Here is a 24,730-nt window from a genome sequence, read left to right on the forward strand (position 1 = left end):
TCTCTGAGGCATATGTGAAAAGGACTTTTGAGTCGCCCATCCTTGATATGCTGACTTGGCAATGTCATGTCGGTAACTTTGCTGGTGTGGCGATGCCAGACCAGCTGTCACAACAGTGTGTAATTGTATTGCGAGCGGATGCGACAGTACTCTAAATGGAGAGAGGTTTTGCCGTGACATGAAGTAAATGAAAATTAGCGTTTGATGCAAAAATATACATAAGATTAATTGGCATCCCTCCTCATTGTGGAGGAAAGTACTGCTTTCCAATACCAACTGGATGTCCCGGAGGTTGAACCGTGGTCGGTGGCATCGAGAGAATTTGGTTGATGCAGACATGGTTCAAGCCACGCCAAGATTATTAGTGAAATAGTCCACAAACTTTTAGAATAGGATCTCCGTGGACAAAAAGTTAAAAAAACATTACATACCTTACATTAATTTCTGAAAAAAAGATTCAAAATTAATGATGAATTATCTAAATTCATGATCTAAATAATTGAAATCAAAATTCATGTATTTTGATGATCTCCAGACTAATTATCACATACGTATCAAGTAAATTCTAAACCTAAACAGTTGAACATATTTACACTAATATATATATATATATATATATATATATATATATATATATTAAAATTTATATATTTTGATAGTTTCTAAATTCATTAAGAAGTAGGTGCCAAAACTGACTGTTTTAATAGTATAATACTATGTTTAAATATAATAATCCTGCGGACTTGTTTAGCGATTCATATCTTCTGTCTCAAAATTCTTTTAAATAAAAATATTCCGGAGTGCTTACATGGAGAAGAATAGGATGTACCGGTTTGAATGCTAATCATTCTCTGAGATTTCAACGATATAATGCACACATTCTTTCTTACAGGAAACACCTAATAACTCCCAGCCATTTTCTAAGACTGGAATCAAGCATTCAAACTTCATTGATATATCTTGATCCAAAATATATCTGAAGAATGATACAAAGCCCGTATAAAGTAAACATATACAAAGTGGAGCACGAAGCTAGCTCTGATCCAGCATGTAGAGATATTTAGATGACTGAAGAGCATAAAAGTGAGCATAATTTATTCCAAATTTTTAATATTAGCAGTTCATAAGAACAATTTAAAATCTGCAACAAAAATCAGCAACGGATGCTTCATATTCATTAAGCCACTTTTTATTTGGAGCCATCGAGCTAGTCCTAACTATAGTAACTAAACCATAACAAATTCTAATAGCATTCAGCTATGGATGCTCTGAGCAAATAAAAGCAACTCTGTTTATATCTTCCTCAGCCTCTGCTTCATCCTCTGAACTGCAGCCTTCAGAGTGTCCTCATCCTTACAAAAGGTGAATCTCACTAAGTTCTTTCCTTCCTCAGGGTTGAGGTAGAAGACACTGGTTGGAATTGCGACCACACCCACTTCTTTAATCAAGTACTCACAGAAGGCCACATCATTTTCTAACCCAAACGGAGTGTGATCCACTACCACAAAGTAGGTTCCACTTGATGGGTAGACAACAAATCCTACGGCCTTTAATCCTTCCACCAGTATTGCTTTCTTTGCCATGTAATCTCTCTTCAGTTCCACATAGTAACTATCTGGCGCCCGCAGAGCTGCTGCAGCTGCCCACTGCATTGGAGTTGATGTGGCAAATGTGAGGAACGAGTGTGCTTGCCTCACACCCCAAGTTAAATGTTCTGGTGCTATAGCCCACCCAATCTTCCATCCAGTTAAGGAGAATGTCTTCCCTAGAGAGTTCATAGTCACTGTCCTCTCATACATACCCGGAAGAGAAGCCATGGAAATATGTTCAGCTTCAAATGCCAGCTTATCATAAACTTCATCGGTAAAAACTAACACATCATTTTCTATGCAGAGAGCAGCAATCAATTCAAGTTCCTCCCTAGTAAACATTTTTCCAGTGGGATTGTGTGGTGTGTTTATCAGTACTGCACGAGTGTTCTTTGAGATTGCAGACTTGAGCTCATCAACTGGGACTGAGAAGTCTGGAGGGCGAAGGGTAATGCACTTTATTTTGGCACCAGCCATTGACAGAGTGGCTTCATAAGAATCATAAAATGGAGCAAAGAGTATCACTTCATCACCAGGATTGATCAGACCCAGAATGGTTGCAGCTATTGCTTCAGTGCACCCAGATGTGACAGTCACTTCCTTTTCTGGATCCACTTCAAGGCCAGTGTCTTTCCCGAACCTGGCAACAATGGCAGAATTGAAATCAGGAACCCCATAACCCCTTGCATATTGATTTTTTCCCTCTCTTATAGCCTGAATTGCTGCTTCTTTAACAAAATTAGGACCGTCAAAGTTTGGGAAGCCCTGGCCCAGGTTTACTGCTCCATGTTTGATGGCAAGCATGCTCATCTGAGTAAAGATGGTGGTCTTGAATTTCTCCAGACGCTTCGCAACCTATTCAAAAGATAAGCATCAGTTCCGTCGCTCACGGCTACAGATAGTTGGTGGGAACTTCAGCATTGCCACATAAAGAAAGCAATACTTAAATGGACTTCTTTTAATTATTTACTTGATTATCAAACAATTTAGAAGTAGATACTTGTTCATGAGAAACATAGTAGTAGTTGGCACTCCCTCGTTGCCTTGTGTGGATTTGTACACTTTCCACTTTCCAAACAAAATTGTGGACTTTCTTTATAACATGCCACATTAGCTGCAACAATTTCGGTCTGAACAAGCTCGTAACAATGCTGCAATTCAAAACAATAGGTCCACAACCGCAAAAAAGGTAATATTGCCAGTGATTTTGCTCCCCATTAATTAAAAAAAGAGAGAGTAAAGGAAAAAAAAAACTATGTTCTTTGCTAGTGAAAACCTCTCTTTACTAGTTTATTTTATTTTTCTCCTAATTTTCTCTCTCTAGTTTCCTTCCATTTCTTCTTTATTTTCTCTGCTCATTCTCTTTATTGGCTGAATCTCACTACCACTGGCCATTGAGATAACCAGATGAGATAGGACTGCTGTAGACCTCTCAAGCCATTTCAGAAAGCAGGGTTGGAGACCATGAGCAGCTTGCCTTATAAAGTGTGTCATTTATGTTTTGGATACCACAACTCTCAAATTCAAGCAAGAAAGCATCAATAGAGGTCAACTTTTGATTTCTAATCTCAACTACTTGACAAAAGAAACTAAAAGCTAAAATAGATATAATTGTACCTGAGACTTGAATAACAATAAACGTTAGCCCTCGATGTCCAAACCGGTCTGCTTTGATCCAAAATGCACAATCCTTTGCACAGATTGCATCAGAAAAAATTCTTGAGTTTTATTACATGCTCTCAATAAACAAGAACATGTAAAAGTTTCCATATAAAGATGTCAATTCTATGACGCAATAGACTACAAATTTTCATAGGAGGTGATGATCATAGTGGCAAGGTCTTCCTCTACTGATTCATAGATTAGCTACCTTCAACCCTTGGCGGTAGTTTAGGTCTTTCTTTCCATTTGCCAGAGCATGTAGTTTGGGTAATATTTAACATTCATGGTTCCGTAACATTAAAGAAGGTTGGTTATTTCCAGGACTTTTGTGTCTATCAATTATACCAACCCAATCAAGACAAACTGAGAAGAATTTCCTGCTCTTGCAAAAAAAGAAGGAAAAGAAATACCTCTCTAGTGAATTCACTCATGAAGCCCTAAAATTTTTTCAAAAGGATCATCAGCTCCTAGTCAGGATGATGAAAGGAGGCACCGTAAAGAGGGGTTGACCTCAAGTTGATGTCATGGCCTAGCTTCCAGTGGGCCCAAATAGCCGGGTGATCCATAACAGAAGCCAATGGGGAACCCTCCCTTGAAAGTGAGACCACCAATAGGAGTAAGGTATTACGGTCCCACTTCGTATAGTCCAGGTTAAGAAACTCCCATGTACAAGTATCCTTGACATTTTCTTTTTTTCACAATACACATATCACAATAATTTCAGATGTAATTTTCTTCTTCCAAAACTAATAAATGCAGTGTGCCATACACAACCTACATGCTTACAGTTCAGGTAAAAAGGTCAATTGTTGGGTTTACAAGTCATTCTTCTCAATTGAGGGTAACTTATGCTCCCACAGCCATTGAATTGAGAAAAGTTTCTTGCTTATCCTCAGTCTCCTCTCTTTTGGTTCCACTCTCACCAACTTCCACCAAGCACCTAACTTTAGAAGTCTTCTCAGTTCCCATTTTTCATTAGTTTTAACTGGCACTACAATAACTGCAAAAGACAACCAATTGATTCAAGATGGTGCAAAAATATAACCTAGCACCGATTCCTATCCAAGGGCAAAACCTGCAAATTAGAACACTACCAAAACTCTTGACTAGCTGAATAGTTTTCTTGGATCTTCTTCCCTTGGTTATGACCTTCCCACTGTAAATAAAAAGCCGCCTCATTGGAGGTGTTTCCAAAATAAGTTGCATATGCCCAAACCATCTCCTAAGTTAAAATTCTTCCCTTGCTCTCTGTTTGATAGGCACTCCTAAGTCCTAACCATAACCTTCTCACATGGTAATCTTATCTAACTCTGCCCTTCTTATTATTCTACTATAGGTTAGGGAGGATGAATGAAAATTCCATTTTATAAGCCATTGTCATTCGTGTAATGCTTAAATCAGAGAGCAATTCAACTGCACATATGAACATCTTAGGCACAACCTTATAAGCTCAGGCATATCTAGGCTAAGTAGATGCTAAACACATATGATAAGAGGGAGTCAGAGTATTCATGAACAGAAGTTTGCCATGACACCTTCAGGTGGACTCAAAAGGAATATTTTGCTGCTTCTGAAAGGTTGAGCTTGCCTGTTGGTGCTCTTTTGCACTGCTCCAGTGATGAAACTTCTAAGAATCGAGCAATATTTTAAACAGAGATTTTTAAGCAAAAAGGGGAAAAACACTACTTTTGGGGACTTACACTGCAAACGGTTCAATCTATTTAACACTATCCTGGCCAAGAAAGGCTACTGCATATGGGATAAATCCAACATGAGAAACAACTGCAGTGTCATGCAGAAGTTCCAATGAAAAGTTATAGTTATGTGGAGAAGATGTAAATGTCCAGAACAGACAACAAGGTTCCCCATCACATGCTCCAGCTTCTACTACAACAACCAGAATATAAACTCTGGCATTCTTGTGCACCAAGCTAGCCTCTGGAAGATACTGCTCAAAATAATACCTACCAATCTCGCCTATCTCATGATTATACTGGCATTAAATTTTCAAGATTCACCATATCTGTCAATGTAACTGCTTTAACCATATCTTTTCAAAGGATGAGCTGCCCTTACCTATATTAGATGTTACCAATTCTATGACAAAACAATTTGCAACCTTAAATGTCCTTTCTCTTGTCAAGTGCTTTGGTATCCTCACAGGTACTTCTGTCTCTAAAGTTGGAAGTACTTCAGAAAACTCAAATCGTGCTCAATCACTCAATCATAGTTTATCAAAGAATTGGCTGGACGAGATGACAACTTGCTACAATAGGCAGTTGTTCTTTGCTTAAAGAGTTAATATTTTAATTTAGGCCAAGATACAGATTGTTTTTGTAACAAAGATATTTTCTTGTTAAATAAAGAACCGGGGATTGTGGAACTTTGGAATCACCATAAGCATTTGTGAATATGTTGGTCATAGAAGCAAAAGAATTAGCAACATGGCAAGCTAGGTAACCAATAAATGGGTGGTCTAGCTTGACCTTTACCTTGGTACAAGTGGTGGTCCATGCAATATATATTGCTAGCCTACGACTGTCCGGACTTGTTTAATTTTGGATTAATTAGCGTCATTGCCCGGAATTTTTAATTCTTTGTCGAGCAATCCACAGTTACAAGCATGGTTCACCATACAGGCACGAACTGGATGGCACGAAGCGTACCATACCGGTTCAGTACAAGTGGCATACTGATATTTGGTATGCTGAAAAGATTTTATACTGTACCGTACCGACATAGTGCTAGTGTGGCACCAATACGAGATCCGGTACCGAGAAGATGAACCTTGGTTACAAGCAATGATCAATTGTAAATATTGGGTATATTTAAATCAATGATCGAAAAAGAATTTTTCATTTCAGAAAAGCCTATTTTTCATTTCAGAAAAGCTTATTTTTCATTTCAGAGAAGCTTATGAAGGCTTTCTAGGCTTCAATTTTGGCATGAGAAACAAAGCATATTTGAATAGATTAAGAATGCAACTAAAAGCATTTGGATCACTCTATTCAAATGCAACACGTATCAAGGAAACCTTTCTAGATAACAACTTTTTATTGAAATCAAGCCAATGACATATATCTCTTATAAGATGTTGCAAGTACAGTATCCTTGCATATTCTGCACACTTGATACTACATGAACCCTGTTGTTTAATTATATCTCCTATATTTTTGTATAGATACATTAGCAACACTCTTCTACTTTATGTAACTAGCCAGTATCTTCTATCTTCTAGTATATGTTTTATATCTTTAAATATTTTATGGATTTCTATCTGGACCGGAGTGTTTTGTTCAAAGGCGAATACATTTTGGTCTATGTAATAGGCAATAAAATGAGAAAGCCAAATGAAGATCTTAAAACTTAATTTATGAGGATGCTACACAGTATACAAATAGAATACGAGAATGCAGTTACAACAATCATGAGGAACTTGTAAAATGAGAGAAATATCTACTTTGATTGAACATTTGAACAAATGATACTTGACCTGTACTAAGATATAAAGATAGTAGTTCATTTACCACACAAATTTTAAAGTTGGGGAATGAAGATGTATTGTCAGTCAAAACTAAGCATCAAGGTGCAATGATGGGAAGCAACAGAGTGAAGAATCCAAGGGAATGCAAAATATTTGAGTTACGATGATAGAATGGAGGCAAAAGGCGTTGAACGTAGAACAAGCAATATAGCATCAGAGCTGCATATCTCAGTATGTATAATAGAGAATAAAGGCCTGAAATAAGAGTGTGCAGTCAAAACATTAACAACAGTGTTAACCGCCACACAAGGGAGGCAGAACAAAGACGAGGAATTTTTTTGTGAGAGGCAAGCATCACACCTTAGTACAAGCCCTTCGGAAATTAGAGAAGCATGTTTCAAAAGAATGTGAACAAAAGATTATGAAAGAGATCTGCCTGGTGAGGCATCTCATGCTTCTCACACTAAGTCTCATGTCCTAAGCACAAAAGCTATGATCCAAGTTAAAAACTTCAGAGGAGAAACAGAAGCAAGATCAAACCCAAACTGGCTCTGACATCAACCAAACATGCATCAGGACCTAAAACAACAATTGTTATTCCCATATGCTAGAAATGTGATTCAATAGAGAAGCAAGTTGCATTTCAAGCTACTGCTCACAATGTAGACAGACTTCTTAATGCTCTTCTTGCAATGGTGGTCAAAAGACATCCTTGGATCAGTATGGGTAGAGGTCATCATTCCAAGTAAAAGATGAATAGGGGACATGGTGAAAAACAAATAAATGTCAAAATGAAATCAGCAACAGAAAAATAACTTGGGAAAGGAATTCATGACACTAACATCAACAAAAGGAACAACATAAATTCTTTTCACTGCGATTGACATGTCATCATAGATGCATTTTTATACTAACAGACCAGAAGTGGATCCATCAAGATTTACCTAAATCTTGATGATTATTTCAAAGGCTATGCTGAACATGAGAAACCAGACAAATAAGCATCAAACACTTGATAGTCTCAAAGAGAAACAAGAAGCTCGTAATATACTAACAAAGGGTCAATGAAGTCCTTGATTGACACAAGAGAGTCACTTGAAATAACCAAGATTAAATATGTATTAACTTCTGAAATGAGATGGCAACTAAATGTTAACACAGGAAGAACGTTCCATGTATTATCTAGTATGAAATTCCAGGGAAAAGCAAAAAAATTGGAGAAAATTACGATCATAAGTTTTTTTATAAGAAAAAGAAAAGGCCACGGGACAATGGAAGAGCGTCGCTTGCACATTAGATAAAGATTAAATAGCTTGATAACGTAGATGAAGACTTCTAATGCATATAGGTAACTAACAACTAACTTCTTTCCTCAATAGTTGGTACGATGTCCATTCTCCCAGCTTGCCATACTTACTGTTGCCACCCGTTGGTCTGCAGCATGAAAATCTATTAGGTTTCATTGTCCCAGCCCCTGCCATTATCAAATCTCCGTGCATTCTTTAATTGATTGCGATGAACAATTAAGGAGTACATGAGAATTTGAAAATGGCAGGGATTGTAACAACAAAACCTCAACAATAGGGCCACATAACTCCTCCAATGAATTGGCATTGAAGAGAACTAGCGGTGATAGAAAATAATTTGCAGACAAGGGCCTCCTTTTTGCATATTTTTGCAGATTGACATATCTATTACTCAATTGATTTGCCACAAGCCCCCAAATTTATTTCCAGCATTGAAATGGAATATTTGTATTCCTTAGATTGAAGCTGAACATAAACTAGTTAAATAAGACAAAGCTACTATCCATTTGAAGAATTTCCGCATATACCCTCACGGACCACTATTTAGATATTGTTTTCTCCCATAGCTTCTCCTAGCCTTTTTCACTTATTGGATAACCAGCAAAGATATCCGACTGTGAGCTTCCGGACAATCAACTCCCATCTTCCTTGTATTGAGTCTTGAAGGGAGTTTAATTTTTGAACTTAACATATTGAATAAAGTCGAAGAGCTTTTTGGGTGGTTCCCCATACCCCTATTTCTCCTTCCTCTGACAATTTACTTTCATTGTTTTCTCTTCTCCAGTCTCCTTGGAGATCTTTCTCTTCTTGCTATACCAGCACCTTACATAGGACCTTAATTGCTATTGAAGCCAGAACAACTTTGAGTTAGCTCTAAGTTGAACTTGGAAATTTCTCATCTATGGAGCACAGTAAAAGATGGCTCATGAGCTGAAGAGGGTTATCACAAGGTGAACCGAGAAAAAAGCAATTATAGATATAGACAAGCAGCACATGGATGTGCCTGCATGCATCCACGGTTTTAATTTTCAATAAAGCTCTTGCTGAAGCCAAAACTTCATTTTCAGATAATGTTGATCAGAAGAGGAGGTCAGTTTAGGAGTTTCCGCTGAAACTGACATTATGGGCTAAATATCCATAATTCATGTTTCTGCTTGTCATATCTTCAATTCATTCTTTCAATTCCTATAAGTATTTTGTCAATATTAAAGTCAGATTTTGTAAAATTTGAGAAAACCTAGAAGCATGAGGACGTTGGGTTTGAAACAAATTTAAAGAGAATATTTGTGATGCAAGTTTAGCTATTCTGGTGATCAAAACTCAGCTTTTCAAGTGTTAGTTTTTAACAAACTATAGAATTATTTTGCATTATAAAATATCTGAAAGTTGATTTAACATTTTGTATGTAAAATCATAATTTCTTGACCGTTATAGTGCATACTTATTGAAGCTATACATCTAAAGGCCACCAAAAGACACGAAATTCTCAGATTTTTCTAATTAATCTTCTCAGTTTGTTCTGTTTTCTTTGTTGTTCCCTATCTTTTTGAAAACTTCTATACTTTTGTAAAGCTTTTCTGCTGAAATTAGAGCATGCCTACTTATATACATACATGCTATACATGCACGGGAAAATAAGTGAAGACAAACACATGCATACACAAATGCAGATAGACAAGCAATGGCTAGCAGAAGACAACATGGTAATTTTATATATAGGAAAGAACAAAAACATATTTCTAGACTTTGTTGGTGAGCACAAATTGAACCATCAACCACCAAAGAACCATACAAAATAGATGGCCTAAACCCTCATCATCAGAGACCTTCTATAGTACAAGTCTTAGCCCCTATCCTTGCCAGATCTCTCTGTCCTTTGTTGCCTTCACTTGACCATGCCATCCTGACATCTTCCCATTCAGCTTGCACCAGTAGAACTCACAAACATTCACAGATTCACTAATTTAATCTTTTATATGTTATACTACAGATTCAGTATAAAGCTTCTGAGAACTGAATAATATGTTTTCGAGCTTTTGCAAATACAAAGATGGATCCGGCAAAACTAGAGTGAGATGGCATAAAGATGCACAAAATTACATTTTCCAAGCAACCTATGTAACTAAATTTCATTTATGGGGAAGACTGATCGGGCATATATTGGATATACTAGCTACATGTAAGCAGAGTCAGACAAATTCATCAATAAAAATGCTCTGGAAATTCTTAAGACCAATTTCTAGAACTCAGAAATGGGGGATCTAAGAAATCACTTTGAAAGCCAATTAAATAGCACAGAAGCATGTATTTGTTGGTCGGCGATTTGAAGTTAGATGCTGCAACCTCAGTGTAGTGCATAACAAAATCAGTTACCAAATCTATGATGTCAAACCCAAACTAAAAGGACATAAGAAAGCTAAAGGATAAGATCTAGATATTAAACAAAATATAGCATATCACCAAAAAAGCAGATTAACAGAGATTCTAGCTTAAGATTTTAATTTCAATATTTCTAGTTCTAACATTCAGATAAAAACCAACAAAACCATGAAAAAAATATGAAGAAAAATCCGATCATCCAAAATCCTTGCCTGTAACGGACGAGCTGGTGGCTGCTGCTGCTGCTTTTGTGGTTCTTGGTCGGTAGAAGAAGCCCCTTTCTCAGTGGAAGCGGTGGAAATGGAAGCCATGAGAGTAGTCTTGGTAGAATGCGAAGCAAAGGATCCAAGGGTCCTCGGGGTATTGGAAAGGGAGGAGGAGAGAAGAGCGCGTCGGAAGGTAGAGAAGGGCCTCAACAACATCACATGGTCGGAGGAGGAGAGGGAGGGGGAGAGAAACATGGGGCCCGACCACCTTCCTTTTCCGGAGCGGGGAATCCGCCGCCGCCGTAATGCACCCGCTCTCTCTCCGCCGCCGTCAATGCACTCCTCGTTCGGTTGTCGCCAATTGGGCTAGGTTGGGTGCTAGGGTTAGGTTTTTGGCGTTAAAGAGCTCGAGCCCCGAGCAATCTGTGGTCCACCCTGGTGTCATTCGAGCAAGATATTCATTAAAGATGTTATAACTGCCATAACGGCGATTATAACGATTTCAGCCATTTTTCACAGAATTGTATATATAATAATAAATAACAAAAATAATAATTTTTAGAACATATTATTTATCATGGAGATGCAGTGCTCCCTTAGCATATAAGAGGAACAAATTTGCTGCCCCGGACCTTCAATAAAATTAGCATATTATAGCATGAATATTTTTTTTATTTGTACCTTTCACTAAATAAAATCCTAGATTTTCTAAATTCATTTTTTTCTATTAAATTTTTATCCAAGCATAATTGTATGGTCTGAAACATAATATTTTTTTATTTAATAAAAGTGATAAGAAAGATATAAGTATTGATCGATGAAATGTTATTGCTTCATCAAATGCCTTCTTCTCTTGAATGAATCATCTTTGTTGCAAATGCCAAGATTTTAGCCTTACTTATTTTTCTTTTGATATAATAAAATGTTCAACCTATTAGGATGTCATTAATTTAGTTTTGCATTGACATGACAACACACATACGAAAATTATAATTTCTTTCATTTCAAGACATAATGTAATGATGTCCAAGAGTAAAGTTTGCCTTATCTGTTGTGGAAAAAATACTAAGGATCTAATGTTGACATAAAACAAGTTGCTACATTGCTCTTTTTAAATGTACTCTGGCAAATTGGCTCAAGCTTGAACTAAAGCAAATATAGCGCTAAAGTAGAAATATTTAGAGAAAAGAAACTTCATAATGATTAGCTTCTAATGTTATTAAAGCCATACAACACTCTTTCATATTCTTTTAAGAAGATAAAGAGGAGAGCCCACCCTACTTAATTAAACTAATAAAAAGAAATAAGAAGATACGAATAGTAGAATGCTTTTCAACGGAGAAGGTCCAAACAAATACACAAATCCTAAAACAATTTCTTAACAAATCTTCCATGGTCATAGATATCCCACTTTTGATGCCTTACATGCATTTTAGGGATATCTACCTATATGATGCCCCAAAACCTTAAACTATGACACCTATCAAAATCATGTAAATTCATGCCATATTTGTATTCGAAGCTACCGTGCACTCCAATGGTAGAATTTTGTGTTTGGATTTTGTGATGGTATTCTTTGCTGTTAGAAACTTAGAAACCAAAATTCAAATTTTGCATCATTGTTTCTTTTCCAACCCTTGGACACTTTAGCACCAAAGATTTTCATGCCCTTTTTTTGATGATTTGGTCCAAACAAGAAGACTTTGTCATCTTATCTCACAGAATAAAACATTGCCATCGAGTACAATTTTCACTTTGGCATCCTTCTTAAATCTTTCTTAATAACCCAAAATTGTGCGACGACATGCTGTTACTCAAATGGCTATTATTCTAATGGTATGTTTTTTCCATAGGATAAACTAGATGCCAAATGACTGCCATGTTAATTTACTCTCAACAACCCTATCCTATACATTAAACTTTTGAATTTGAACTCTTAATAGCTCAATGCTATCCTCAAGAATGCCCTCTATATATAGTTCACACCCCCCCAGCCCACCCCACCCCAACAAAAAAAATAATCAAGCATGCCATTAGTGATCCATCTGTCACAATTAGTCACTCATGTTGCAAGTTATTCCACTTTAAATTTCTGAGTGAAGAGATTCTAGTAGAGGCACAATGTTGTTCAAGGAGGAAGGATTGGCTATTCTTCATGAAAGCCCAATCTAGAGCCTCCCAAGTTCATCTCTTTACCCTCTCTTCTCTTCTATTACTCTTTCTTTATTGTCGTCTCATGCATACGTTACATTCCTCTAAGTATCTTTCTTAGGGGTTTTTATATTAGGGGAGAGATGAATGTTTCATACTCCTTTTCTCCACCACTCCCCTGGGTATGTATGGATTTATGAAAATGCTAATACTTTGTACATGCTAGATCATCTTACTACACTCTTATCGATTGATTTTCAATCTCTTTTCCTGCAATTGTCTCCACCAAAATCCCTAGGTTGAGCATACTCTGACCTAAGAAAGAGGAACCCACAACTACATCTCCCACAAACCATCAAAGAAGTATCTTGACAACCAGTAGTTTGATGGTAAACATATAACCTTGGCAATGTGTTAGGATCTAGAACCAAAGTAGAACAACTCTAATGTAACAACAATCATCCAAGTCTTACAAATTGGCTATGATAAATTATTGCATTTCTTCAACACCCACCCCCGCTCCTCCCCTCCCTTTCTCTCTACTATGGTGATCTAGGTAAAAAAACCTATGGGAATCCTTAAACCACAGTGGATCAAAGTAGCATGGTGAAAATAAAACTAGAAGTAAGAATAAGAAGTGAATTAAAAGAAAATAAGATCAAATTAAAAGGGAAAATTTTAAAGAAAAAAATTAGAAATTAACTAGAAATTGGGACTAAAAGAGAAATTTTAGAAACTAAACTAGAATAGTAAGGTAACTAGAAGGCCTTCCACTTTTTCTTTTTACTTGATCTTTAGCCCTGCACCTCTAATCTTGATAGGGCCTTAGCAAAAGAATCCCAACCTTTCAATAGTTTCTTCTCTTAAACTCGAGCCTTGCACCGTATTGAAATTCATTGCTAAGTCCTAATCCTATTAGGATTCTTGTTTAGTTGGTCATTAGTTTTAATGGTTGTAAGACTCTATTTCTAGTTTTATGCTATAAGAATTCTTAACTTTTAGTGGTGATAAATCTTATCCTTATTCTTTAGTAGTGATAAGTCTTATCCTAATCCTTTAGTAGTGATGAGTCTTATCCTTATTCTTTAATAGTGAGAAGTTTTATCCTTATTCTTCAGTAGTGATAAGTTTTATCTTTTAGTAGGTATTGAATTTGAGGAGGAATCAAATTTAAAGGGACCTTTGGTGTCTTTCTTGTGTGGCTTGAGAAAAATGAGAATGGCATAAGAAAACAGAGAAAGAGAGAGAGTAAGAGTTGTTCTCCTTGGTTAAGAGTGAGAGAGAGTCTTTTTATTTGGCTCATTCTTTTTAATAAAGTATTTTTCTCTCTCCTAATTAGTTTTCTTTTAGTATCTCTTTTTTATTATTTGTTTGGTATTTATTCTAGATCTTGTGCCGGCACGGTCGTATAGCGTACCCCTCTACACACCATGGGTCTTACGCTGATTCTCACCAACAAGAAAATTGAGAACAATCTCAAAGAAGAGCATTATTATTATTTCTTAATTGAAAAAAAAATGTAGGAGAAATATTTATAAGAGGGATATCCTAAAAGCTAACGAGCCTTTTCTAATACATGTAGGGTATGGTTTGCTTAAAAAACAAAAGTCAAATGCCAAATAATATAAAATAGTATACAACAAAGGAAACCTTAATCTTAGGATTAGGAGCTTCCCATGATTGCCATCTTTCCCCTGCTACTAATCTTGAACTTTATGGTGAAACCATGGTTAATTTGATGGGGAAAAACAAAAGTTTTTAATGCTCACAGAGGTATACTGCACTCGAGCAAAATACATACATAACCCAACCCAACTTGGCTGTTCAAGTTCATCCTAATCCTAAAGAAATAATAGAAATGAACTCATAAAAGCTCCAGGTTTTTCAGAGAAGGACTAGCCTTTAAATATATATGATGCAGGCTAACTGGCCCTGTTTTGGCCCGATGGCTTGAAAAGCTAAGAATCCAGGGCTTGGCCAAAGCCTTGTGCCCTCCGGTCATCGTCGCGCTAGGTTGGTCTTAAGCCTATGGTCTATTATGAGTTTGACTTACGCCGAGGCCTGACTTGGCTGGATTTGACACGCTATATGTAGCGTTTTGGGCATGGATCATTGTCGGTTTTGCCTTGAACCTAATCTATTTACACCCAACTTTATGCATGACCTTGGCCCTCCCTGATGCCAATTTCTATTTATTTATCATTTACAAACAATAATAGCTATTGCTTAGCAGTATTTGAATTCGGAATAGCTATCCCTACTCAAATGAGGAGGAGGAGGAGGAACATCTTTCTTCGGTTTAACAGACTTGGGGGAAAGTTCTTCGGTTTAGCCATCGGACCACATCCATCTTTCTAACTAAACAATAATCTTTTTTTTGTTCATTCTTCAAATTACACTAGTGGAGACTCCTTCTGGCTAATGAAGATACTACTTCAGTCTTTTCATTCATTCTAAGTGCACCCTTCTTATCCCTTTTCATTGAACGAACCAAATTCACTGATACGAGAGTGAGGTTGGCTAGATTTAACCGTTTGAAACCACTTTCTGACTAGGTAACATGTGAAAAAAGCTATTTGATGTTTGGTTTGAAAAATTCAAGAATAATAAAAAAATAATGATAAAAGTGGAAACCATAACAAAATAGGAGATGGAGGTACTATCAACCTAATTAACTTTATTTTACCCTCTCTTATGAAATAAAATTACATAGGTTAAGTATCTTTTTCATATTTTTACCAAAAAAATATTATCGACCATTTTTAGGGCGCATGGAAGTGGAATGTGATAGTGGCGCGATCTTGTTACTTGCAACTAGAAGCGCCGTTGTAATATATCGTGGTGTTTGAGATTTTGGAAGTTGGTATTGGTGCAGTCGTGCAGAGGTAAAATGAATATATTGTGAAGGCAAAGGTTATATTTTTGCATTTGATTTTGGCAAATAATTGGGGCTCCACATTGTCATGTGAAAGAGTTTTGAAATGAGATGTGATGAATTTGTGCTAGCCAGGAGCGGGATTCGACACCTTTTAACTTGAAACCTCGATACCTTGAACCTTGAACCCAACAAATGGTTGGTCAAAACCAACCTCTTTCAAACCAATCCATTCAAAGCCGCGGAGGAGAAGAAGTTTCATCGGAGAGTCGTTGGCGGCTCAAAAGTGTCCCCTCCCCTAAGATGGGGTCGACGGACACGAGACGAGTCAATTATTCCACGCGGAACACAAGCCAAATTAATTTTTCTTAGGAAGAATATTTAGAGAGTCCTTCTAAGCTTGAGTGCATCATATGATGACAGAATCGATCGAGTCCAGACCGTGCGATCTACACCGTCCAGTTATCGGAGCGACTCCGCGTTCTCTTCCGCCAATGAGGAAAGAGGCCATTTTGTTGGTAGAGCATGCCTACATTAACACACGAATAGACGAACAATTCTGAAACAAATCAGGACTAGTATTCTAGAACTTCTTCTCATTGTGGGGGGCCGCCCGTCTTAGCACGTGATTTGTTAGCCATTAAGCATACGCGAACCCTGATTCGTCAGCTCATTCGTCAGATCTTAAGCTAATGCGGTATTTGCTTGTGAGGGGGGAACGTGGCGAAGGCCCCAGGGAGGTTCCAACATTCTTTCCGCCCGTAACGACGGTCCGAAAATGCCATTGCTGATATGTCGTAATAACAGAAATGCCATACAGTGTAACGTTACTGCAAGGATATCGCTGGTGTTATCATTTTTTTTTGGGGTAAAACGAGGGGCATTTTCTTCCCTATTCTTCTATAAATAGCAACGAGCCCAAGAAACCTGGCATCGGTCTTCGCGGTCCGTTTATTCCCGCGCGAGAGGTGGGGAGAGCGCCATCGGTCTTCGAGCCTTGTTTTCCTCTTCCAAATATCCCTGGCGATGGATCTCTCTGAGAAATATCGCCAATCGCTCCTTCCGAGCTTCCTCTACTCCTCATCGGCCACCAAGACCCTCGGCGTCGAGAGAGTCTTGAGCCGGAACGCTGGATCGCCGGCGCCTCTGCCGTCAAATGACGGCGCATCGCCGGCATCGTTCCTCATCCAGGCCCCGAGCGAGCCCGGGAAGATCGCTATGTACTCGCCAGCGTTCTACGCCGCCTGCACCGCCGGCGGGATGGCCTGCTGTGGGCTCACCCACACGGCCGTCACGCCGCTCGATCTCGTCAAGTGTAACATGCAGGTGAGCACGATCTATTTTGTTGGGGCCTCTGATCCGGATATGGAGCGTTGGATTCCATTTCTTTGGGATTCTTAAGGGATCCTTGTTGGATTGTCGATTTCATTGGACTATCGATTTTTTTTTCGTTAGTTCTAGGCTGCATATGAAGTTTTTCCCCATTTTTCTTCGTTTGAACTTTGTTGGTATGCTTTTAGAATAGATGAGTTTGTGTTCTGGCTCTTCGGAGGTCTGGATCTACATCTATAAACATCGCTTTTCTTATTTTCCTTCGTTTGACCGATTGCTGTTCTTTGGTTATGGATTTATGGATCTGCACCTATTGATTGTTTTATCCTAATTGTTGTCTGCTTTGGTTTTGAATGTATTTGAAGTTATTTCTTGGAATTAAAATTAGAATCGTGCTTTTGATTTGTTGGAAGTTCTTTGCCTTTATTACATCCTTTGCTTGTTCCATTTTCAAGGATTATCTTGCCTGTTGATGGCTACAGTTGTTGGGAATTTGAAATTTTTATATCAACGTGTTAGTATGGTCTCTTTGGATTCGTGTTTTGACATTGGCTGTCAGACTTCGGTATGTGCATTTGATAGGAAATCAGATCGATATGTCAAATATTCCTCTCCAGATCGACATGTCAAATATTTCTCATGAATCAAAAATATAAGTTAATATGCTAATTCCTATAATAGCTCCATAATTTTATCACATATTCTACTTTTAGTAGCCCTTATCATATATTTATTAATCATATAAAATATATTATAACAAAATAATAATATATTTATCAATATATTAATTATTAATATATTCTATAAAATTATATTTATTACTCTTATAAATTATTAATCCTATAAAAATATGTTATTTTTCATTATAAAATTAATATTTTTATTTATACTTATAATAAATTTTTTAATACTAATAATTATTTTGATTAGAAAAATAAGGTAAATAGGAGTAATATTATTAAATATTTTCATTATATAAATATAAAATATAATAATATATTCCTACTATAATTTAAAATTACCCTTCAATAATAATATGATAATAATATGATTAGTAATATATTATAATATAATATATATCATTAATATAATATATAATATCAACATAATATATATATATATATATATATATATATATATATATATATATATATATATATATATATATATATATATATATATATATATATATATATATATATAACATTGACATAATATATTGATGGTATATTGATATATCATTTTTTTGCTAAATTGAGGGGTTTTTTTGTCTTTAACTTTTAACCCAGGATCACTGCCCTGGGGTGATCTTGGATTTCCGACCTCAAAGACGGGTATCCCATCACCGGATTGGGCGGTGATTTGAGGAGTAGAGGTGATTTAGGATCACCGTGGTGCAACCAAACGCGGTAATCTCATCACTTCCACCCACATCACCCTTGATCCTGGAACGATTACCCCATACCAAACGCCCTCTTAAGGTTATTGGGACGCTTTCTGTTTTCAATGTACGTCCGAGTTTGTCCCATTTCTGGATAATAGCACTTACTGATTCCAAAGGTTGTTGGGAAGTTGAAATCTTCCTTGATGAGTGGCTGAATAATATATTTTGCTTGTGTTTTGACCATTTCTATTGGGTTTCTGATATGTGTATTTTGATATGAATACAGTTGCCTATATTAAATATTGCCTTCCATCGATTCAGATGGATGATTTCTTTTCTTTTCTTTTTTCCCCTGTAAAGGATGAGGTACATTTCAATTTAGTGTTTATAGATTGATCCACTTGACATTTAGTTTTTGTTGGTATTTTCAGATTGACCCAGCTAAGTACAAAAACATCACATCAGGATTTGGTGTCTTGCTTAGAGAGCAGGGGTTGAGAGGTTTGTTCAGGGGCTGGGTGCCGACCCTGCTTGGTTACACTGCCCAGGGGGCATGCAAATACGGGTTCTATGAGTTCTTCAAGAAGTATTACTCGGATATTGCTGGACCTGAGTATGCTGCCAAGTACAAGACCTTGATCTACCTTGCTGGGTCTGCTTCTGCTGAAGTGATTGCTGATGTCGCTCTCTGCCCCATGGAGGCAGTTAAGGTGAGAGTCCAGACACAGCCAGGGTTTGCTAGGGGTTTGAGTGATGGATTTCCGAAGTTTGTCAGATCTGAAGGTTATCTGGGGTATGATCTTTTCTTATTCCTGCTTCTCAATTTCTTCCTTCATTGTTCTTGCTTTTCTTATTGTAATTTGTTCTTATGTAGTTGTGCTGAAATGCAGATTGTATAAAGGATTGGTTCCACTTTGGGGGCGTCAGATTCCTTGTAAGCAGATCTTCCTTTTTTCCATTTATAGATGCTGGTTGACCTCTAGCTTTTTTTTTGGTTCTGCTTGATTCTATTATATATGCAAGCTGTGTTTTTTATGCAGTTTGTGAAGTGCTGATGTCTGGAAATACTTTCATAATTGTAAAAGTCTGGGTGCATGTGTAGTTCCTAGTTCTTTTGATTATCGAAATGCTGGCTAGTTAAGCTGGTCAACTTGACAAGAGTAATTTAGATGCTTTAAAATTGATTTAACTGATTAATTTAAAAAGTTTGTTAAGGCTTTACATGTAATTTATTATAGGAAGATATCTTATTTTATAAGATGCTTAAGTGCACACACTTTCCATGATTGTGTTGTTTTCCATGAATGTGTTATTTTCAAATGAAAATGTTTTTTTGTTGTTTTGTGTGTTTTCTACAAATATGGTTCTATGATTCTAGCAAGATCAACTATATTCAAGAGAGAAATATGGTACGGATTTTGTCTTTAATATTCGAGTTTCATAGGCTTTCTAATTTTGCTTTGATTTTCACTGGAATATCCCATATCAAATGCTGCTTTAGAATTTTAAACATCAGCAAAAAATTTCTTTGGTAGCTCAGCTGATTTTCATTTGCCTTTTTCTTTATCCCATCTCACTTCAAGGATTGTTAGCTTTCACACTAAATGCATGACCGAAGCAAGTTTTAGCTTTTCCTATATAAGTTGCTTTTAAAGAAATTTTCTTTATTAATGTAAATTACTTTCATATGAGGTATGCATGAATGTAAAAAAAACTGATACTGAGGTAAATCAAATTCTCACCAAGGGCAATGACAAAATTTGGCTGATAAGTGAGTTGACAATTGGATTCGAGCCTTACTTTCTTGTGAACGTTGATTTGCATGCATGTCTTTTCCTGTGTGCACTTGTTTGTGAGGACAAGTGTGCTAGGCATTTTAGGATAGCCCTTCTTCCAAGCAAGGGAACATGCAAGAGTTATGTTGCTATGATATGGTATGCCGTACCGTACCATATCGGACGGTACCGGTATACTGTACCATACCGGTTTGGTACTTGTACTAGTGGCGTAGCGATCCTCGGTACGCCAAAAAAAAAAATCTCGTACCGTACCGACACTAGGCTAAAGTAGCAACAGTACGGGGTCTGGTACCAGCTATAATCATCCATATTGAACTTTTTAGCACCAGAGTATATATGTATGTATGTAGATGACAAGTTTTTTTCGAACTTTATGCTCAAAGGCCTTTTGCATAGTTCATACATATAACTCTATTTTTCCTTTTTGGATTCCTTTTTTTTCCTTCTACTTGTTGCGGTCTACCCCTACATTGATGCACATAGTTCTTCTTAAAATCTGTTCATGATTATCAAGATTTTATGTGTGCATATATCAATTCGTCCTCTCTGCTTGAGTCTTCTCCTGTTTGATTTTAAATGGAGTTGCACTCCAATGAAGTGGTGTACACATTCAACTTTGAGGCACTTGCTGTCCACTCTCCATACAAGTGCCGATGTTATTAATCTTATTTCAGTTGCCCCTTATTTTGCAGAAAAACAAAATAGTTTTTATTATGGCTGACAATGTTTACTTTTTTGGTTGATTGACACCTGATTTGCTTGCCAAACTTGTGACGGTTGTTTCATTTGATTCATCATGCATGTTTCCATGTGTTAAGAAGCTTGAGGGCTTGTATGTTGTGTCAAAAGTAATGCGACTTCCTTTTTAACAACTTTACTGATTATAGCTTTCATGTGTTGGCACATATTCTTCACCAACTATCTTAAATGTCTTGCAAAGCTCAGAAGAAATACTATCTCTAATGCACTGTGAACTAACTACAAATTTTGCCTTTGGTTTTCACCTTTTCGTTGTAATCTATGTTTCATTTCTTATGCACATAATTCTTCTTGAAATCTGATTGTGGTTTCAAGACTTGAAATGTGCATATAGCAAATAATCATCTATGCTTGAGAGTTCCCCACTTGATTTTGCGTGGAGTTCTACTCCAATGAAGTGGCCAACATACTATAAACCACCCAGGCATCTTTTGGCCGCTAATTTTGTCATCTCTCTTTGCATATGCCTTGGTTATTGGGCATTACCTGAGATGCTTCTATTTTTTTTTTCCTTTTCTCATGATGAGCACTCTTCCCATCTGTATATTGTCAATTAAAACAGGGCATATTTAATATATTTATGTTAGCAAGATTTTCCTTTGCTTGTCTCAGTTTGTATCAAGATGCACTTTCCCTACTTTTGGAATTAAAATGTGTATCTATTGTTTCATGACTACAATTTCTGCGAAAACCAGTTTAGTTTATGTGCATTCGTTTCCGTCTGCTTATGTAGCATACAAAGCACAGAAAATCTGGCAACTTTGTTGGTGTCTTGTTTATTTACTAGATCTGGGAAATGAGGTCCATGTTCCTATTGACATGAATGTGCTCTTGGTAGCTTCTGCTCATAATATTGCTAATAATTTTACAAGTAGTTGAGACATAATAAAATTATGGCCTGAATTTGTTGGAAAAAGTTGTATTTCAATCAAAAGTTTATAATGCCAATATAAAAGGATAAATAACAAGGCCGTTTGCTTTTTTTTCTTCTGTTTATTCAAATGCTTAATGATGCTTGTGGTCTATCTCGAGGGTACATAGCAACTTATATGACACATTTGTAATTGAATTGCATATGCAGATACTATGATGAAATTTGCATCTTTTGAAAATATTGTTGAGCTTCTCTACAAATATTCAATTCCCACTCCAAAGGAACAGTGTAGCAACACACTACAGCTAGGAGTGAGCTTTGCTGGAGGTTATATCGCTGGAGTCTTCTGTGCTGTTGTCTCACACCCAGCCGACAACCTTGTCTCGTTCCTTAACAATGCTAAGGGTGCCACCGTTGGGGATGTAAGTCTTGTACAGTTAGTTCGTATTTATCATGCATAATTTTGATCCACTATATTTTTTTATGTATTTGTTTTTATTATTGTTGTTCTTTTATTTGATTAGGCTGTGAAGAACCTTGGGCTGTGGGGTCTTTTCACCCGTGGGCTTCCTCTTCGTATAGTTATGATTGGCACACTGACTGGAGTACAATGGGGAATTTATGATGCATTCAAAGTCGCGGTTGGCCTGTAAGCACCTCTTACAATCTTATCCCGCCCTCATTGTAAGATATGCTGCAGTACTATAGTATTAAAGATCAAGTCCTAATAGTTTAAATCTTTTGCAGGCCAACCACAGGTGGAGTTGCTCCCGCCCCAGAGCTCGCCCAGCTGAAAGCTGGTGCATGATTTTCTACACACATTAAATAACAGATTTGTAACATTTTGTCCATTTTGGACGGCAGTGTAATATTTGTCTTGAAGCAAGACATTGTTTGTTTTGATATTTTTGGGGATGGTTTTGATTGCGCATCCCTTGGGCCTGCGAGACTCATCGGACAGGTGAAAGATAGAATTTGGCATGATAGCAACTGAAAGGATATTGAGATATAAATCTCTTTTGTACTTTGACTCAGCCATTATACTCCAAATTTCAGGAAGGATTTCATGGTAATTTCATTCCTTGTAATTGTTGTTACTTCTTTATCCGAATTCCATTTACCACACAACTTTTAAAGTTGGGGAATGAAGATGTATTGTCAGTCAAAACTAAGCATCAAGGTGCAATGATGGGAAGCAGCAGAGTGAAGAATCCAAGGGAATGCAAAATATTTGAGTTACGATGATAGAATGGAGGCAAAAAGCGTTGAACGTAGAACAAGCAATATAGCATCAGAGCTCCATATCTCAGTATGTATAATAGAGAATAAAGGCCTGAAATAAGAGTGTGCAGTGAAAACATTAACAACAGTGTTAACCGCCACAAGGGAGGCAGAGCAAAGATGAGGAATTTTTGTGAAACGCAAGCATCACACCTTAGTACAAGCCCTTCGGAAATTAGAGAAGCATGTTTCAAAAGAATGTGAACAAAAGATTATGAAAGAGATCTGCTCGGTGAGGCATCTCATGCTTCTCACACTAAGTCTCATGTCCTAAGCACAAAAGCTATGATCCAAGTTAAAAACTCCAGAGGAGAAACCAAAGCAGGATCAAACCCAAACTGGCTCTGACATCAACCAAACATGCATCAGGACCTAAAACAACAATTGTTATTCCCATATGCTAGAAATGTGATTCAATAGAGAAGCAAGTTGCATGTCAAGCTACTGCTCACAATGTAGACAGACTTCTTAATGCTCTTCTTGCAATGGTGGTCAAAAGACATCCTTGGATCAGTATGGGTAGAGGTCATCATTCCAAGTAAAAGATGAATAGGTGACATGGTGAAAAACAAATAAATGTCAAAATGAAGTCAGCAGCAGAAAAATAACTTGTGAAAGGAATTCATGACACTAACATCAACAAAAGGAACAATATAAATTCTTTTCATTGCGATCGACATGTCATCATAGATGCATTTTTATACTAACAGACCAGATTTGGATCCATCAAGATTTACATAAATCTTGATGATTATTTCAAAGGCTATGCTGAACATGATAAACCAGACAAGCAAGCATCAAACACTTGATAGTCTAAAAGAGAAACAAGAACTCGTAATATATTAACAAAGGGTCAATGAAGTCCTTGATTGACACAAAAGAGTCACTTGAAATAACCAAGATTAAATATATATTAACTTCTGAAATGAGATGACAACTTAAATATTAACACAGGAAGAACGTTCCATGTATTATCTAGTATGAAATTCCAGGGAAAAGCATAAAAATTGGAGAAAATTAAGATCATAAGTTTTTTTATAAGAAAAAGAAAAGGCCACGGGACAATGGAAGAGCATCGTAATATATCGTGGTGTTTGAGATTTTGGAAGTTGGTATTGGTGTAGAGGTAAAATGAATATATTGTGAAGGCAAAGGTTATATGTTCGCATTTGATTTTGGCAAATAATTGGGGCTCCAAATTGTCATGCTAAAGAGTTTTGAAATGAGAAGTGATGAATTTGTGCTAGCCAGGAGCGGGATTCGACACCTTTTAACTTGAAACCTCGAGACCTTGAGCCCACAAATGATTGGCCAAAACCAACCTCTTTCAAACCAATCCATTCAAAGCCGCGGAGGAGAAGAAGTTTCATCGGAGAGCCGTTGGCGGCTCACAAGTGTCCCCTCCCCTAAGATGGGGTCGACGGACACGAGACGAGTCAACTATTCCACGTGTAACACAAGCCAAATTAATTTTTCTTAGGAAGAAAATTTATAGTCCTTCTAAGCTCGAGTGCATCATAGGATGACAGAATCGATCAAGGCCAGACCGCGCGATCTACACCGTCCAGTTATCGGAGCGACTCCGCGTTCTCTTCCCCAGGGAGGTTCCAACATGGGTGGTTCTATATACACCCCCCCCTATTGCTAA

At 37.0% G+C, this 24,730-nt stretch overlaps 2 protein-coding genes across 2 annotated transcripts; one reads left to right on the forward strand and one right to left on the reverse strand.

Annotated features, from left to right (window-relative positions):
• Positions 1 to 1,065: 1,065 nt before the first annotated feature.
• On the reverse strand, positions 1,066 to 11,039 carry LOC103712523 (probable N-succinyldiaminopimelate aminotransferase DapC). The gene is made up of 2 exons (XM_008799065.2): positions 10,634 to 11,039; positions 1,066 to 2,444 (listed from the first exon to the last, which is right to left on the reverse strand). The coding sequence occupies exons 1-2, from the start codon at positions 10,880 to 10,882 to the stop codon at positions 1,293 to 1,295; spliced, it is 1,401 nt and encodes a 466-aa protein (XP_008797287.1). The 5' UTR covers positions 10,883 to 11,039; the 3' UTR covers positions 1,066 to 1,292.
• Positions 11,040 to 16,592: 5,553 nt separating this feature from the next.
• LOC103712546 (mitochondrial phosphate carrier protein 3, mitochondrial-like) lies at positions 16,593 to 22,889 on the forward strand. Its single transcript, XM_039134170.1, has 6 exons — positions 16,593 to 16,979; positions 18,801 to 19,162; positions 19,260 to 19,303; positions 22,009 to 22,223; positions 22,326 to 22,450; positions 22,549 to 22,889. Exons 1-6 carry the CDS (start codon positions 16,680 to 16,682, stop codon positions 22,607 to 22,609), a joined length of 1,107 nt encoding a protein of 368 aa, XP_038990098.1. The 5' UTR covers positions 16,593 to 16,679; the 3' UTR covers positions 22,610 to 22,889.
• Positions 22,890 to 24,730: the final 1,841 nt, after the last annotated feature.

The sequence above is a fragment of the Phoenix dactylifera genome, chromosome 15, assembly GCF_009389715.1.
Source record: "Phoenix dactylifera cultivar Barhee BC4 chromosome 15, palm_55x_up_171113_PBpolish2nd_filt_p, whole genome shotgun sequence".
Taxonomy (NCBI): Eukaryota; Viridiplantae; Streptophyta; class Magnoliopsida; order Arecales; family Arecaceae; genus Phoenix; species Phoenix dactylifera.

Coding starts and splice junctions, on each gene's coding strand:
- LOC103712523 (XM_008799065.2), bottom strand. CDS start 10,882: ATGTTTCTCTCCCCCTCCCTCTCCTCCTCCGACCATGTGATGTTGTTG. Junction 2,445..10,633: donor CACCAGCTCGTCCGTTACAG/GCAAGGATTTTG, acceptor TCTTTTGAATAG/GTTGCGAAGCGTCTGGAGAA.
- LOC103712546 (XM_039134170.1), top strand. CDS start 16,680: ATGGATCTCTCTGAGAAATATCGCCAATCGCTCCTTCCGAGCTTCCTC. Junction 19,163..19,259: donor AGATCTGAAGGTTATCTGGG/GTATGATCTTTT, acceptor GCTGAAATGCAG/ATTGTATAAAGGATTGGTTC. Junction 22,224..22,325: donor AGGGTGCCACCGTTGGGGAT/GTAAGTCTTGTA, acceptor TTATTTGATTAG/GCTGTGAAGAACCTTGGGCT.